General features: G+C 20.3%; 1 protein-coding gene across 1 annotated transcript in view; it reads right to left on the reverse strand.

Annotated features, from left to right (window-relative positions):
- LOC122501912 overlaps positions 1–17996 on the reverse strand; it is a 41608-nt gene extending 23612 nt beyond the window's left edge. The window contains exons 1-18 of the mRNA XM_043611695.1: positions 17826–17996; positions 16987–17114; positions 13921–14082; positions 13625–13708; positions 12783–12994; positions 12290–12574; positions 12097–12210; positions 6436–6577; positions 6219–6336; positions 5923–6013; positions 5573–5749; positions 5205–5305; positions 4904–4962; positions 4638–4689; positions 2077–2144; positions 1836–1945; positions 1541–1708; positions 940–1093 (exon numbers count right to left, since the gene is read on the reverse strand). Of these exons, the coding sequence (XP_043467630.1) occupies positions 940–1093; positions 1541–1708; positions 1836–1945; positions 2077–2144; positions 4638–4689; positions 4904–4962; positions 5205–5305; positions 5573–5749; positions 5923–6013; positions 6219–6336; positions 6436–6577; positions 12097–12210; positions 12290–12574; positions 12783–12994; positions 13625–13708; positions 13921–14082; positions 16987–17114; positions 17826–17845 (2245 nt within the window). The 5' untranslated portion in view covers positions 17846–17996. The remainder of the gene's footprint in view (positions 1–939; positions 1094–1540; positions 1709–1835; positions 1946–2076; positions 2145–4637; positions 4690–4903; positions 4963–5204; positions 5306–5572; positions 5750–5922; positions 6014–6218; positions 6337–6435; positions 6578–12096; positions 12211–12289; positions 12575–12782; positions 12995–13624; positions 13709–13920; positions 14083–16986; positions 17115–17825) is intronic.
- Between the last annotated feature and the right edge of the window lie 1449 nt (positions 17997–19445).

Consider the following 19445-nt stretch of genomic DNA (forward strand, 5'->3'; position numbering starts at 1 on the left):
ATTATTCTAATTTATTTAATTTTTATTATTTATTGTTGTAACTATTTTTGTTTAATTTAATATTTGATTACTTAATTCTTCATTATAATTAAATAATTAATTGTTTACCCTAATTAAATAATTATTTATTATAATTAAATAATTAATTAATTTTAATCAGTTGAATATTACTGATAATCCGTCTGAAAATGACTCAGTTATTAATTGTTGTTAAAAATTCAATTTTAATAAATTTTGATTATTCGAAAATTTTTCAATTGTTAAATATTAAAAAATTCAACGAATTTCAAAAAAGTTTAAAAGTTTAAACAAAAAGCTTTAAAAAACTAACTTCTTTAAAATATTTAATGAAAATTATTTACAATTTAAATTTTCCAGACTTTCAATTTGAAACCTTTTGAAATTCAAATATTTATAAAAATTCTAAACACAACTCTTCTAAAATTAAATTAGTTTGGATTTTTTCAGTAAAATTATTCCCTAAATTAATAATTTTACGAAATTTTGAAAATAATTTTAAAAAAGTTTTTGAAGAATTAAATTATTTTAAATAAATTTAATTTCATATTCTCTCAAGTTCAATTGTTGATCAGAAATAAAAAAATTTAAGACTATTACAAACTCGTCGTGATTTCAAAGTTTATAAGACAAAAAAAATTTACAGGAAGAATTGAAACTTTTCAATATTTTCAAAGGTTGTAAATTAAAATTCTCAACATTCCTTTTGTTAGAAAACACTTATCTTTAATAGTTGACATATACAATTGTAAATTATTATTGTACAATAATAATAAAAATAGAAACTTTTTGTTGAAAACTTGTACGAAGATCAAAAACATATTTCGACGAATCAAGTTTTTAGTTATTTAAAAAAAATTTTTTTTAATTTTCGCTTATATATTATCACATTAATGATATAAAGTTGATAGTCCAATCAACTCCATAGCGTGCATTTTTTATCTTTTCCACACTTAAACGCTTCACTAAATCCTTTAACATTTGCCACAGCTCCATTAATTCTAGCAGATGATTTTGTGTGTACATCAGTTTCAACTTTCGCTAAAAATTTTTGCGTTGCACTCTGACAAAATGCCTATAATCAAAAATCAAATCAAAATTTACTATTATACATAGAATCAAATTAAAATTTTGTGTATAAAATACATTTACCCTCTACTCTCTAAAATTTGAATTGATGAAATTGTTTACTAATTTTAATTAGTGGCTGACTTTTTGCTTTTGAATGAGAAAAATTTTACTAAAATAGTACTAAATAGTAAAATATTACTAAATATGTAGTCATTTCTACTATTTTACCAGTAAAATTTACTAATTCGAAAGGAAAAAGTCAGTCACTAATTTTAAATTATTAAACAGTTTTACTAATTTAAATTAAATTTTCTTTAATTCTACTGATTCATCAAAGAAAAGTAGTCAACTGAATTAAAATCAATGTAATTTTTAATAATTCAGATTTTAGAATGTTTTTTATTTTTGATAATTATAGTTTTTCTCATTGTGTCTAGAATTAGAAACGTACCACACTGAAAGAAACAAAAAATAGTTGCTTTGAATCTAAATTCTCCAATCCTGGTAATGTTTGATCTTTAATTTTGTCTTTCTTTATTTTTTGCACATAAGCTCCGTAAGCTGCATTCAAACCTGCAGTATCGGCGATATTTTCACCTTGAGTTAGTTTTCCGTCTACCTAATTAACATAAAAGAAAATTATTTATTAAGAATATATTTTCTTATTAAAATATAAATGTTCTTATTATTCCATTTAATAACATAATTTGAGAATTAAATTTTATTATAATTAAATTTTAATTTACATTGTAGTCATTAAATTGGTCCACAAAACATTTAGCCTTCTTCTCATATTCACGAATCATTTTGCTTGACCACCAGGGAATGACATTTCCATTTCCATCATACTTTCGTCCTGATAATTATTAATTATTAATTAATGCATTACATAAATAGTTCTAATAATGATAATAGTTGAATAAATTTAAATTAGAGTAAAAAAATATAAAAATTTGCATGAACAGTATTAATGTACTGGAGACGTACCAGTGATATCGAATCCATGAGACATTTCGTGACCGATAATAAAACCAACAGATCCATAATTTAAAGCACTGAAAAAAAGAACAATTTTTTAAAAACAGTTTTAACAGAACAGTTATTGCTAAAATATTAAAATATTTCTCTGTATATTTATATTATTAATTAAAGCATTTACCCTAATTTATTTAAAAAGCAATAATACAGGGTTCCCACAGGCCAAGAAAATAAGGGAAAAGTCAGGGTTTTTTATAAAAGTACTGGAAAAAATTTAATTTTTAGAATTCATAAGAAAATTTTGAATTATGGTGTCTTTTTTGTTTGTCTTATAAACTGTGAAATTACCACGAATTCTAATACAAAAACTTAAATATTTTCTATATCTAACAATAATTTCTTTTTTAATAACTTAACTCTTTAAAAAATATCATAAAATTATTATTTCAAAATTTAAATTATCTTTATAAATAACAAAATTCTTCGCTAAAATTCAATTATATTCAAAATTTTTTTTTTAAATTTAGTCAAAATTTCAATTATTTTTAAAAGTAATGAAATTATTCTCCAAAATTCAATTATTTTCATAAATGATAAAATTCAATTATTTACAAAAGTAATAAAATTCTTTTCCAAAACTCAATTATTTTAAAAAATTTTAATAAAATTTTTCAAAAGAATTCAATTATTTTCATAAATTTTACAATTCTTTTTAGCAACTCAATTATGTTCAAAATTTTTTTTTTTAAATTAGTCGAAATTTCAATTATTTTCAAAAAGAATGAAATTATTCTCCAAAATTAAATTAATTTCAAAAATTTTAATCAATTTTTCCAAAAGAATTCAATTATTTTCATAAATAATGAAATTCTTTTTAGAAATTAAGTTATTTACAAAAGTAATAAAATTCTTTTTCAAAATTCAATTATGTTCAAAAATTACAAAAAAAATTGAGTAAAAATTTCAATTATTTTCAAAAGTAATGTAATTATTCTCTAAAATTCAAAAATTTTAATAAAATTCTTAACAAAGTTTCAATTATTTTCTCAAATTTTCCTCAAGTCAATGACTCTTAATATCTGCTATTTTCATACAATTTTTCAAAAGAATTAAACTATTTTTATGAATAGAAAAAATTCTTTTTAGAAATTCAATTATTTTCAAAAATTTTAATAAAATTCTTGACAAAATTTCAATTATTATAAAAAATGTTCCTTAATTCAATGATTTTCAGTATTTACTATTTTAATAAAGTTTTCCAAAAAAATTTAATTATTTACAAATTTTTTATAAATTTCTTTGCAATAATTCAATTATTTTCATCAATAATGAAACTAATTACAGAATTTGAATTATTTTTAATAGGTACAATTTTAATCAAATTTCTGGACAAATGTAATCTACTATTTTATTAAAATTTTCCAAAATAATTCAATTATTTACAAATTTTTTTATAAATTTCTACGCAATAATTCAATTATTTTCATGATTTTCATAAATAATAATACTAATTAGGTACAGAATTTTAATTATTTTTAATAGGTGAAAAAAATTCAATTATTTAGAAATTTGTTAATAAAATTCTATACGAGATTTCAATTTTAAGAAACATTCAATTATATAATAAATTACTTATTTTTCCATTTAAATAATTGAATTCTGGTAGAATTTTCTAATAAAAATTTATTTAAAAATGAATTTTAGTTAAAATTTTAGCTAATAATTAAATATTTATTAAAAGCATTGTAGCGTAAATCTTTTTGGAAATAATTGAATATTGAAAAGGTTTCAAATAAAAATTTTCGAAAATTAGAATTTTTTATACTTTTAATTAATAATTCTGTAGAATTAATTTTTTTATAAAAGTTTAATAGAATCTTTTTTGCAATTATTATTTGAAGTTTTTATTTTCTAATATATATTTAATTGAAGAATTTACGAATAATCGAAATTTTTGGTAAAATTGAATTGTAAACAAATAAATTTAAAAATTCTCAAAAAGAACTTTTTCAAAAATTAATAAAAATAATTGAATTAAATAAAAATTTTAGTTAAAAATTGTAGAAAATAATAATTGAATTGAAATGATGAAAATGATTTTGAAAAATTTACAGTAATAATATTATTATAATATAAAATAAAATAACGATTTTATCACTCGGTCCGTTTTAATTAATATAAAACACGAAGAAACCGATCACTCCGAGTCGAAGACTCGGAGTTATCGGTTTCTTCTTGTTTTCTAATAATATTCTCCTAAATTGTTGAATTTTAAAAAGCTTATTGAATTTGAATGTTTTGAGGAATTTTAATTCCCACGGAAAGATAATGAATAAATATTTATTTAAAAAAATAAGTTATTGATGTTTTCGAATAATTTTACAATTAAAAAAATTCGTTAAGGAATGTAATAGAATTTTTTTTGAGTAACGAATTATTTTCGGAGTGAATCAGAATATTCTTTATTGTCAGGAAAAAAGGAAAAATTTTGTTTGGAAATCAGGGAAAACTCGGAAAAAAATTAATTTTTGTGGTAACCCTGTATAGTCAAATGATACAAAAATACTTACTCTGGTACATTCGCATGGAATATTGGAATCAAAAGCTGTGCGGCTGGAACGGCTAAATACATAATTATTATTAAATTCCAAGGCACCAAAACTTTCAGCAAAAAATATTGATAACATTGCCTCAGTATTCTAATATTTCTAATTTATTAAAAATTTCTGAAATAATATTATGGAATATCAAAGATAATGTTGTCAAATTTTGTTGCAATTTTAATATTTAGGACTTTAGGTTCTACGCAAATAAATGTAAATTTATTTTAACTCACTCAGAGTATTCGTTGGTGGAAGGTAATAGGCATTTGGTGTGATTGGTGACATAAGCCATCTGTAAAAATAAAATCCTAAAGATTTTGACAAAAACCTCAAAGCTCAAATGAAAGAATTATTTTTCAAATGTAGATATTTCTAATAATAATAATTACTCAGTGTTTTAAAAGTTCGAAATATGACGTAAACTTTTTGAAACTTTAGAAAATAGTTTTTATTGCTTGATCCAATCAATCAACATAATTTTAAAAAAATATATAATGCCTAATATTATAATTAAATTATTTATTGTTATCTTACTGATTTTTGTCAAATGGTTCCCTAAAAGTCTTGATTGTATTACGTGTTATAAACTTGAAGTAATTAATTGCATTCTCAAAATAATCCGGTCCAATTTGTAACTGCAAAAAAAAAAAAGATTTTTTATCATAAAAATTAATAATTTGTTTTACTCGCTTATATCAATTAAAATGGTATTATAAAATAATTAAATTTTTTTTAAAGGTGGCATTAATATTAAAGTTTAAATTTAATTATTAAATTCAATCATTAATGATTAATCCATTAATTTAAATGAAATTAATTTCATTTAAATTAATGGATTTTTTGTGAAAAATTAAATTTTGATGATATTTGATGATATTTCTAAATTTTGATGATATTCTTACCCCATCATAATAATCGTTCATATCAGTTGTCGAAGAATACCATTCTGGATAACCAATAAGAACATCCATTAACTTAAGTTTATTCCTTGCCAATGTTTTAGTTTCGCTATTCATCCAATTGGCCCGCGAAATTTCTGTATCGATCTCCTTACGGATTTCCTCGGCCATGTCTCTCGCCTGTAAGAAATTAAAATTTTCTCATATTATTATTATTACAAAATCGTTGTAAAAATACAAATTTTTTACGTAATCACTCTCATTTTAATTTTGACCAATATTATATCAAATCTTATTATATTATGTAATAAGAAATTAATTTTATTAATTAATAAACAAAAAATATAACTTACAGTTTGTTTTGTCATATCAGGAAATTGACTTTTGATGAATTCGATCGACATTCCGTCCTTGATAGGCATATTACTTAAGCAATCCTCCCACCTAGAAATTTTGAATCAGAAAATGGAATATCAAATTTAGAATTGAAAAATTGAATTTAAAATTTTGAATTGACAAATTGTGTTTAAAATTTTAAATTGACAAATTGTATTTAAAATTTTAAATAACAAAATTATTACATAGATGTACCACATAAAACATTTTTTGTCTGATTGATAATAAAAAAAAAGAAATCAAAGTCTGACACCTTTCTGAATCTTTGGTGACACCCATAGCAGTGTTGACCGTCTCGGAAAACCATTGTCTTGTTGTTTCGTCCAAATATTTAAGAACATCGCTTATAAAACTCCAGTGAATGTAATTGACTGAAACAAAATTAAATCTCCTAATATTATACAAACACATATGAAGCATTATCTTATTTCTATATACAAAAACAAATTTTTTTTATTACTATTCCGCACCAATGGTTTTCTGAGGTGTACGCTTCAAAAGTTGAACTAATTTATCAATATAAGGTTTATCGAGTAGAGCTATTTCTTCCGATTCATCAATTACGATATCAGTATTATTGAATAAGGCCTGAATCATTTCGAGCCAATTAATCTAAAAATAATACAATATAAAATCATTAACAACAATAAAAATACTTCTCGATCCAAAGTAGAAAACCATTAAAATACATTTTTCGTAAGGTGATTTGTTCACAACTTTTATTTCTGATTTATTTGTTTTTTACTCAAAATACCAGGGAAGGGTTGCTACAAAAATTAAAATTTGTTTTTCCCTAACTTTTCTCTGACTTTCAGACAAAATTTTGACTTTTTTCCCTGATCATAAGGAATATTTGGATTCACTCTAAAAAATATTAGATACTCAAAAAAATGTTCTACAATTACATTTAATTATACGAATTTCTTAAATTGGAAAATTATTCGAAAACATCAAGTTTTCAAATTTTATTCAAAATAAATATTTAATCATTATTATTATTCCGTAGGAATTAAAATTTTTCAAAACATTTAAATTCAAATCTTTTTGAAATTCAACAACTTATAAGAATATTATTAGAAAACAAGAAGAAACCGATTACTCCGAGTCTTCGACTCGGAGTGATCGCTTTCTTATTGTTTTATAATAATTAAAAATGACCAAGTGATAAAATAATTATTTTCTATTATAGAAATAGTATTACAGTAACTTCTTCAAAATTATTTTCATCATTTTAATTCCATTATTATTTTCTAGAATCTTTAACAATATTTTTCTTTAAATCAATGATTTTTATTAATTTTTGAAAAAGTTCTTTTTGAGAATTTCTAAATTCATTTGTTTGCAATTCAATTTCACCAAAAAGTTCGATTATTCGAAAATTCTTCTCAATTAAATATACTATAGGTATTAGAAAATAAAAACTTCAAATAATTTCAACAAAAAAAATTCTATTAAACTTTTTCAAAAAAATTAATTCGACAGAATTATTAATTAAAAGTATGGAAAATTCAAATTTTCAAAGATTTTAATTTGAAACCTTTTCAACATTCAATTATTTACAAAAAAAAAAAATCACGCTATAAGGCTTTTAATAAATATTCAATTATTAGCTAAAATTTTAACTAAAATCCATTTCCAAATAAATTTGATTAGAAAATTCTACGAGAATTCAATTATTGAAATATAAAAATAAGTAATTTATTAAATAATTCAATGTTTCTTAAAATTGAAATCTCATATATAGAATTTTATTAACAAATTTTTAAATAATTGAATTCTTTTCACGAATTTTCATAAAATTTTTAAGAATAATTACATTTTTCGAGGAATTTGATTAAAATTGTACCTATTGAGTAAGAATTTTTGAAACGTGCCACCTAAAATTCAAAAAATTTATTTTTGGACAAAATGTTGTTTTTTCTATAGTGCTTTACATAAAAAAACACTATGTCAAAGGATTTGCCAAAAAAAAAATTTTTGATATTGTTATAAACAATTAAAGTTTTCAGACACTTTTTTTTTAAAAATTAATTAAAAAGAAACTTGTTAACCGATTTTAATGATTCAAGAGGCATTCTTTTTTATTTGAGTCAAAGTTTTGAATAAAATTTTTTTCGTAAAAAAATATTGAGATTTAATAAATAAACAAATTATTTATTTATAACAAATTAGCAAAAAACCATGTTCTCAATCGAATTTCAAAATGAAAAAAATAGTACTTATTCTCTGATTACCACTGAGTAATATTCCGTTGAGAAAAAAAATGGCACGGCTTGGACAACTGACTTATTTAAACATTGTTTATCCTGAGCAGAACGGGATTTGTATGTGACGTCACGCGCAGCGGTCCTTTTACGCGGGAATCTAAGAGAATATCAGAGGAATATCAAAAATAATATTAAAATAATGTTTAAGTATTTCTTATGGACGAAAAAAACTAACAATTTAATTAATTGTTTAAACAATTAATTTTTGTTATTTTTTCATAAACAGTAGTTAGGGCTAGAAATTTCTAGTCTTCTCTCAATTTCTCAATTTTTCAATGAGTAAATCATCTACTAATGGTAAAAAATAAATTAATTAAACATTTTTTAAACAATAATTAATTGTTGTTATTTTTTTCATAAACGGTACTTAGGGCTAGAAATTTAAAGTTTTTTCAATCGTGCAATTTTTTATGGAAAAAAAATCTACTGATAAAAAATAAAAAATTATTTATTTAAAAATAAATATAAATTAAATATATATATATATATATAGTTTTTTTACTATAAAAAGTTGCATTATTGGCAAAAATGCAGGAATTTATAATTGATTATAAATTATAGATGCCCTAAATTTATAATCAATTGAAAAATTATAAATGCCCTAAATGTATAATCAATTGAAAAATTATTAATTGTTTATCAATGGTTAAATAACATTCTTTTAGTTTTACTATTATAATTAAGTGTTTAAATTATAAAAAAAATTTAAAATTGAGAAAAACTAAGGAATTTCTAGTTAAGTACAGTTAATTGAAAAATTAACAAAATAAATTGTTTAAATAATGTTTAAATAATTAGATAATTTTTAGTTTTGTTATACTTAAGTGCTTTCGTTACAAAAAATGCATAATATAGAAAAAGAACAAGTAATTTCTAACTCTAATTGCAGTTATGAAAAAAATAACAACAATTAATTGTTTCAACAATTTAATAAATAAGTAATTTTTAGTTTTAATTATTAATATATGTTTACGCCTGAAAAATTGCATAATTGAGAAAAAACTTTAAATTTCTAGCCCTAAGTACCGTTTATGAAAAAAATAACAACAATTAATTATTGTTTAAACAATGTTTAATTAATTTATATTTTACCATTAGTAGATGTTTTACTCATTGAAAAATTGAGAAATTGAGAGAAGACTAGAAATTTCTAGCCCTAACTACTGTTTATGAAAAAATAACAAAAATTAATTGTTTAAACAATTAATTAAATTGTTATAGTTTTTTTCGTCCATAAGAAATACTTAAACATTATTTTAATATTATTTTTGATATTCCTCTGATATTCTCTTAGATTCCCGCGTAAAAGGACCGCTGCGCGTGACGTCACATACAAATCCCGTTCTGCTCAGGATAAACAATGTTTAAATAAGTCAGTTGTCCAAGCCGTGCCATTTTTTTTCTCAACGGAATATTACTCAGTGGTAATCAGAGAATAAGTACTATTTTTTTCATTTTGAAATTCGATTGAGAACATGGTTTTTTGCTAATTTGTTATAAATAAATAATTTGTTTATTTATTAAATCTTAATATTTTTTTACGAAAAAAATTTTATTCAAAACTTTGACTCAAATAAAAAAGAATGCCTCTTGAATCATTAAAATCGGTTAACAAGTTTCTTTTTAATTAATTTTTAAAAAAAAAGTGTCTGAAAACTTTAATTGTTTATAACAATATCAAAAATTTTTTTTTGGCAAATCCTTTGACATAGTGTTTTTTTATGTAAAGCACTATAGAAAAAACAACATTTTGGCCAAAAATAAATTTTTTGAATTTTAGGTGGCACGTTTCAAAAATTCTTACTCTATTAAGAATAATTGAAATTCTGTACCTAATTAGTTTCATTATTTATGAAAATCATAAAAATAATTGAATTATTGCGAAGAAATTTATAAAAAATTTGTAAATAATTAAATTCTTTTGAAAAATTTTAATAAAATAGTAAAAATTGAAATTTTGCCAAGAATTTAATAAAAAATTTTTGAAAATAATTGAATTTTAGAGAAGAATTTTTTTATTTGTAAAAATAATTAAAATATTGTCAAGAATTTTTAAAAATTTTTTGAACATAATTGAATTTTTGCGAAGAATTTCATTACTTTTAAAAATAATTAAATTTCTAAAAAGAATTTTAATATTTATGAAAATAATTGAATTCTTTTGGAAAATTTTATTAAAATTGTAGTCATCAAAAGTCATTGACTTGAGGAAAATTATAGAAAATAATTAAAACTTTGTTAAGAATTTTATTAAAATTTTTGAAAATAATTGGATTTTAGAAAATAATTTCATTACTTTTGAAAATAATTGAAATTTTGACATAAATTTTTAAAAATATTTTGAACATAATTGAATTTTAGCGAAGAATTTTATTACTTTTGTAAATAATTGAATTTCTAAAGAGAATTTTATTATTTATGAAAATAATTGAATTCTTTTGGAAAATTTTATTAAAATAGTAGACATATTAAGAGTCATTGACTTGAGGAAAATTATAGAAAATAATTGAAACTTTGTTAAGAATTTTATTAAAATTTTTGAAAATAACTGAATTTTGGGAAATAATTTCATTACTTTTAAAAATATTTGAAATTTTGACTAAAATTTTTTCAAATTTTTTAAAATAATTTAATTTTAGCGAAAAATGTCATCATTTTTGAAAATACTTGAAATTTTAACAAAAACTTGTTTAAATTTTAGAACATAATTGGATTGTAGCAAAGAATTTTATTACTTTTGAAAATACATGAATTTCTGTAATGATTTGTAACTTCTCCAAAATTCAATTTTTTAGTGCGTTTTTAACTAAAATTCTTCTATAAATTTATTATTTTTAATAATTAGTTAAATATATATTAAAAAATTTAACAAATTTCAGAAGAATTTGAATTATTAAAATTTTTCGAAATTCTAAGTTATTTAAAATTTCCAATTATAAATTCATTCGAAATTGAAATTTTTTAAAATTTTCAAATTGATATCTTTTGGAGTTCATGTATTTATGAAAAGTGTAAACGCAACTCTTTTAAAATTCAATTAATTTTGAAATATTTAAGTAAAATTATTCATTAAATAATTTCTAAGTAATAATTTTATGATTAGTTCTTAAAGTAATTAAGTTTTTTAAAAAGAAATAATTATTCTCAGAAATATAAAAAATGAAAGCTTTGTATTATAGAATTCGTGGTAATTTCATAGTTTATAAGGTAAACAAAAAAGACACAAAAATTCAGAATTTTTTTATGAATTCCAAAAATTTAGTTTTTTCTAGTACTTTTAATAAAATTCCCTGACTTTTGCCTGCTCTCTAAATCTGAATTAGTAAAAATGTTTACTAATTTGAATTAGTGACTGACATTTTACTTTTGAATTAGTAAATTTTACTAATCAATAGTGATTTCTACTATTTTTTTAGTAAATTTAATGTTTTTAGTAATTACTTAATTTATTAGTAAAATTTACTAATAAATAGTGATTTCTACTAATTTTTTAGTAAATTTAATGTTTTTAGTAATTACTTAATTTATTAGTAAAATTTACTAATAAATAGTGATTTCTACTAATTTTTAGTAAATTTAATTCTTTTAGTAATTACTTAATTTATTAGTAAAATTTACTAATTCAAACGCAAAAAATCACTCACTAATTCAAATTAGTAAATATTTTTACCTAATTCAAATTTGGAGAGTCAATTCCCTGACCTGTGGCAACCCTGTATAGGGTTTTTAGTTTTTACTTTGGAGATCAGAATACTAGTGAAGGATACAAAATTTATTTAGATTTTTTAAACTATTGTTTTAAATTTTTAAATTATTATATTATATTATATTATATTATTTATAATTAATAGGAATTGTTTTTACCCTAGCAGTATATCTTCCAGGTTTCTTCCGATTATAACTCTTCTGAAAATCGCTAATTCGCATTTTATTATTTACCAACTCCATATCGGCCTTTTTATCAGGTGGAGTTTGAATCTATTTTAAAACCAAAAAATGCACATTATTTAATTTTATTGAATAATTCACAATCATATGAATACAATAAATATATTACCTCTTTCAAGGCCACTTCGAACTTTAACAAATTGATTGTATCAATTAAGATATTTCTTTCGCTTCCTCCCGCGGATGCTGAATAAGCAAAAGCTATTTTCAGTATAAGGCTCACATATTTAACAGCAGCATCGTCAGTTTCTTTACTATCATCATCCTCATCATCATCATTATCATCAATATCATCGAAATTATAATTATACGAGAGAAACTTTTTATAGTGAAAACTATTTTCTTTGTCGCCGTAAGTTCGCGTTTCAATCAAAGAATCCCCAGGCTGATCAATCTGTACATTTTTTTTTAATAATTTATATTTAATTTTTATTATCATCACGATATAGAACTTTATTTGTTGTTTCATAACATAAAAAAACTATCTCTATTATTCCGCCTTTTATTGTTTTTTAATTGTCATTTTTATTTTTCAAGTGCTTTGTTTTTCTCAAGGATATTTTGTCTCTATATAGAAAAGATTGATTGCTTCTTGTTCTTACCGCGATTATTTGACGTGTGGAATTTTCTGAATCAGGCTGTATTCCAATATTAAATAAACTATATCCGCCAACAATATTCGCATAATATTGTGCGACATTCTGCCAAGTGATCTCCTTCTTTTCCCATGCACTTTTATTCATTGCCATTGGCCATCCTCCTATTTCCTCGATAATATTTCTCAATGGCTCCAAACCTTTTCTGTTAATTCTTTCTAAAAAGAATATAAATTTAATTTTAAAACAATTTTTTTTCAAGTACAGAAAACAAAAAAATTTCTTTTAAAAATAATTGAAAATTTCTTTCGAAAATAATTAATCCTTGTAAAAATAATTTTAGACCAAAATAAAAACAAAAAAATATTTTTAAACCAAAATCTTTTTCAGTTTTTAGATGAAAACAGAAAAATATTTTGAAACCAAAATCTTTTTCAGTTTTTAGATAAAAACAGAAGAATATTTTTAAACCAAAATCTTTTTTAGTTTTTGGATAATACCAGAAAAATATTTTTAAACCAAAACTAAACAAAAATCTTTTTCAGTTTTTAGAGAAAGATAGAAAAATATTTATAAACTTTTTCAGTTTTTATCTAAAAAGAGAAAAATATTTTTAAACCAAAATCTTTTTCAGTTTTTAGATAAAAACAGAAAAATATTTTAAAACCAAAATCTTTTCTAGTTTTTATCTAAAAACTGAAAAAGATTTTGGTTTAAAAATATTTTTCTCTTTTTAGATAAAAACAAAAAAAGACGAAGCTGCATTAAAAAAATAGTTTTTTCACCTCAATATCTAAATCGATTAAATAAAAATTAAACGCGCTAAATTGAAAAAAAAATCTGATCACCTTCATCCATGCATGACTTGAACCATTTCTTCTCTAAACTTAATAGCACACTGTCCTCAGTCCTTGATCGTTTTTGTAAAATTCCTGAAAAAAATCACTATAAGTAGAATAAAAAAAAAGTATAGAGTTCTACTTGGAAGTAATAAATTTATCATTACATTCATTACATGTTTTTATGCTGTCTGCATATAAAAATAAAAATTATAAAAGAAATTAATTACAAACAAAACAGTGTACGGCGCACAATGTTTAACGTTAATTTTTTTTTATTTATATTTTATAATTCTATAAAATACCTTTTAGAATAATATTTATTTTTTCTTCCACCATTGAGTCTAAATCCCACTTAAATTTATCCTCAGGAACTGGATAATTAACCGGCCATGAACCGCATACATAGGAATAAAAATCCTCGCAAGGATTTACTGTATCGTTCATTCCTTTTTTTATAAATTCGGCTGTAAGGAATATTTTTTGTCAAACTTTTTTTAATTTCACAATATAATACGTGTTTAGATTTAAAAAAAAAAATAATAATAATAATAATAATAATAAATAATAAAAAACAAAGTAAAAAAAAATAATAATAAAAAAAGAAACAAAAAATATGTTTTTACAAATTTCATGCTCTTTATTCTTCTATTAATGTATTGTTTGAAAAGAATACGAGAATTTAAATCTTAAAAAATAATCAAATAAAAAAAAGAAGATAATGACAAAAAATATAAAAAAAGTAATTTTAATAACTGAACTTACTTTTTAATTAACACTTTTCTTTTTAATTTATATTCTTTAATTCTTTATTTATTTAATACAAACATGAATACTTTTCTTTTCGTGCATTTATTTATAATTTTAAAAAAATTTAATGTCAATGTTTCTTTCAAAATTATCAAGTTTTAATTTAGTTTCAGTTAAAAGTCATCGATAATGTTATTAATTATGCACTTGTAATATTCAATTGTTTAAGAATAACAGAGTAATATGAATCCTTACAAAGAAATAAAGATTAAAAGTATTCATGTTACTCGATTGAATTTCGAAATAGTAATAAAATGTGATCCAAAACTGGTTCTGAACGTTCAAGTGAGCGAAATTTTTTGCTAATATAAATATTTTCAAAAGTTACTGAAATTAGTTAAATTTTTTTAATATATATTTAAATATTTATTAAAAATAATGGATTTATAGAAGAATTTTAGTTAAAAATACTTTTTAAAAATTGAATTTTGGGACAGATGCAAATTATTGCAGAAATTCAATTATTTTCAAAAGTAATAAAATTCTTCGCAGAAATTCAATTATTTTCAAAAGTAATAAAATTCTTCGCAGAAATTCAATTATGTTAAAAAATTTGATTAAAATTTTAGTCAAAATTTCAATTATTTTCAAAAGTAATTAAATTATTTTCCAAAATTCAATTATTTTCAAAAATTTTAATAAAATTCTTAACAAAATTTCAATTATTTTCAAAAATTTTCCAAAAGAATTCAATTTCTCGCATAAATAATAAAATTCTTTTTAGGAATCTAATTATTTTCAAAAGTAATAAAATTCTTCGCAGAAATTCAATTATGTTCAAAAATTTGATTAAAATTTTAGTCAAAATTTCAATTATTTTCAAAAGTAATGAAATTATTTCCCAAAATTCAATTATTTTCCAAAATTTTAATAAAATTCTTAACAAAATTTCAATTATTTTCATAAATAATAAAATTCTTTTTAGAAATCAAATTATTTTTTAAAGTAATAAAATTCTTCGCAAAAATTTAATTATTTTTCAAAATTCAAAAAAATCCTCGTCAAAATTTAAATTATCTTAACAAATAAAAAAAATTCTTTTCTGAAATTCAATTATTTGAACAAATTTTAATAAAATTTTTGGCAAACTTTCAATTATTATTTTCAAAAACTTTCCTAAATTCAATATTTTTTTTGACGTTTACTATTTTAATAAAACTTTCCAAAAGAATTAAATTATTTTTAAAAAAAATTTAATAAAATTGTACGCAAACATTTAATTATTTTCGTAAATATTAAAAATTTCATAAAAATTTAATTATTTACGAATATCTTATAAATTTCTTCCCAATAATTCAATTATTTTCATGAATAGTAAATTTTTTTACAGAGATTCAATTATTTTCATAAGTAATAAAACTCATCGTACAATTTGAATTATTTTTAATACAATTTCCATTATTTTTTATATATAATTTTAGTCGAATTCTTCGAAAAATATAATTATTCTTAAAAATTTTTATTAAAATTCGTCGAAAGAATTCAGTTATTTCCAAAAAATATATTGAAAATTATTTTCAATCATTTTAATAAAAATGCCCAAAAGAATTGAATGATCAAAAAAAATTTTGTTTATAAAATTCTTTCATAACATTTTTCGAAAAAAATCAATCATTTAAAATTATTTTTTATAAAATTTTTCGCTAGAATTCCAGTATTTAAAAAAAGATTAAAACTCTTTATAAAAATTAAATTATTTTTGAAAATTTTAATATAATTCGTTACAAGAATTCAATTATTTTGAAAAACTTTAATAAAATTCTTCGCATTAATTCAATTATTTAAAAAAATTTTGATAAAATTTACGGCAAATTTTCAATTATTTTCAAAAATTTTCCCCAATTCAATGATTTTCAATATCTACTATTTTTATAAAATTTCCGAAAAGAATTTAATTATTTAAACAAAATCTTGATAAAATTCTACGCAAACATTTAATTATTTTTATAAAATAATTAAAAATTTCACAGAAATTTAATTATTTACAAATTTTTTATAAATTTCTTCACAGTAATTTAATTATTTTCATAAATAATAAAATTTTTTTCCAAAGATTCAATTATTTTCATAAATAATAAAACTCATAGTAGAATTTCAATTATTTTTAATACAATATTTTAATCAAATTCCTTGAAAAATGTAGTATTTCTTAAAAATTTTATTACAATAATTCGTCAAAAGAATTCAATTATTTAAAAACTTGTTGATAAAATTTTCTATTAAAAATTGATATTAAAAAAAAAAAAAAAAAAAAAAAAAAAATTTAAAAATAAAAATTAAAATATATAAATATATATAAATAAATATATATATATATATATAAATATATATAATATATTAAATTTAAATTTTTTTAAATTTAAGTTAAAATTTTAGATTATAATTGAATATTAAAAGCATTAGAGCTTGAATTGTTAGAAATAATTGAATTTTGAAAGGGTTAAAAGTTCCATCAGAGATGTGGCCTTATAATACATTAATTATCTGTATAAAAAAATATAAATGAAAAATAATGCTAATCATATAATTTATAATACAAAAAAAAACAGTAAAAAACTTACATAATGTGTAACATTCTTTGGTCTTGCACACATCCGAAATATTATTCTCCACATTACTTTCGGCTCCAAGTGACGTTTCATCAATTATCTTGAATGAACTAACAATGACTAAATATCCGAAAAAAACTCTAAAATGATAAAAACCACATTATATCCTTGCAAATACTTTTCCTCTATAAATATAAATTATAAAATGCCGTAAAAAAATAAAACTCAATTATTATTTTTCATAAACACACATCACATTTATTTACAAAAATCTACACTTATTTATCTACAAATTTAAAAAAAAATTACATTAAATTTTTACATGACAGATATTTGCCAATTCAATTTACTGTTATAAAATAATTAAATTAATAAATTATTAATTAATTTTAAATTATTAACTAATTAATTAATTTATTAATTAATTAAAATATAAATATTTTAGAAACGGAAAATAATTTTTGTAAATAAATTTTAAAAATATTTTTTTAAAAATATTTTCACATAGAAATTGCACCAATAATTCGAAGAATTATTTATATTTAAAAATAATTTCCTTATTAAAAACATTTGCCAATTTAATTTATTGTTACAAACTAATTGTCACTTGAAAAACTAATTTAGATACAAATATTTTAAAAACCAACAATTTTTTTTTTATACAAAAACATTTTTTGAAATTGTATATAAAATTTGCACCAATAATTTGCATCAATAATTGCAAAAAAAATTTTTTTTTGTATATTTCTATATAAAATTATTATTTTTAATTTGAAGACCACAATTTAAATCAATTTTCAATTAAAATTTCCAATACACGAAAACGACAATGAAACCATATGAATACTCACAAGTAAACAATGTTGAACATTTTCCAAAATAAATAAACTGTGAGTAATATAATTATAATAAATAATAATTATCCTAAATGGCACCTCATGCAGCGCCACAATTCAACAATAAACTCTTGCCGCTTTTACTCGCAACGACTCTTTTATGTGGTTCGCGTTACGCAACTGCGTATAACACCAGAAAGAGGATGCTGTTGACTGGGAATTTTCTTATCCTTAACGGAAATTAAAACAAAATCAGTTTAAAATTTTCTGCATTCATTTATCTGTTTCATAAATACTATATTTTATCTCATTTCCGTATATTTATAATTGCCTTTTCACATATTTTTTTTTTTATATCAACTTCTTTTTTGTAACGAAAGAAAAAAATAAACAAAACATACATTTATTCTTAAATACAATAGAATTTATTTAAATTAAAAAGTCTTTACTTTCTAAATTTAAATTTGCAAAAATGTTTATTAATTTGAATTAATACAGTCATTAAGTCAAATTAATAAACAATTTTGCTTTTGAATTGGTAAATTCTACTAATAAATAGTAATTTCTAGTAATTTTTTTTGAATTTGTGAATTTTACTAATAAATAGTAAATTCTACTAAATTATTAGTCACATTTAGGTACTAATTCGAAAGCAAAAAGTTTACTTAAAAGGTAAACAAAACTTCAATATTACTCTCTTTAATTTTACTCTCCAAATTCTAATTACTAAAAATATTTACTAATTTAAATTAGTCTTTAAATTTAAAAAAATTTAAAACAGTATTTTTTGTTTTCGAATTGCTAGCTAGAATATTATTTTTTTATTATACCTCTCATTATTATTTTAATATTAATAATAATTAAATTAAAAATATTAATAATAATTAAATTAAAAATACTAATAATAATTAAATTAAAAATATTATCAATAATTAAAAAAATATTAATAATAATTTAAAAAAATTTCGTTAATAAAAAGTATAAAAATAAAATTTGATAAAACAATTAAAAGCAACATATTAGAGGAAATAGCACATAATTTTTTAGCCCCACTTTTTTTACTTAACGTACTTACTATGCAAAGAAAGTTTTTATTTCTTTTCAAATGACCCTGTTTGTTTGATTATAAATTTATATTTTTTTTATTTAATGTCAATATGCATTTAATTTCCTGATCAATATCGAGAAACAAAGTGAATATGCATATAAATAACTTGTATTTTAAAAATGATTCATTTACTATATATGCCATTTCTTTGTACTTATAGAATTTACCTTAAAAATTTACAAATATTAATAACTATTGCAAACCAACGCAAATGGCATTTTTTTAATAATAATCGACTTTCTAATATTTAATCTATAAATTGTTAAATATACAGTCAAATATACAGGTGTTTATTGTCGTTTAACGCAAGAAGAAGAAGAAGAAGAAGAACAAGAAGCTGAAGATAAAGAGAAATGATGATGAAAAATAAATGTGATAATGAATCACTTTGATCATTTTTTAGCACGAAGTATATCGTTTTCAGAGAATATTTTTTGTCAATTCATTGTATACTTTAACACTCATTTGTTTAAATACAAGTCAACACTCTCTAAAAAATATTTACCATTTAATCATGAAGCAAAATT

Source organism: Leptopilina heterotoma, unplaced genomic scaffold, assembly GCF_015476425.1.
Source record: "Leptopilina heterotoma isolate Lh14 unplaced genomic scaffold, ASM1547642v1 Lhet_218, whole genome shotgun sequence".
In the NCBI taxonomy this organism is placed as follows: Eukaryota; Metazoa; Arthropoda; class Insecta; order Hymenoptera; family Figitidae; genus Leptopilina; species Leptopilina heterotoma.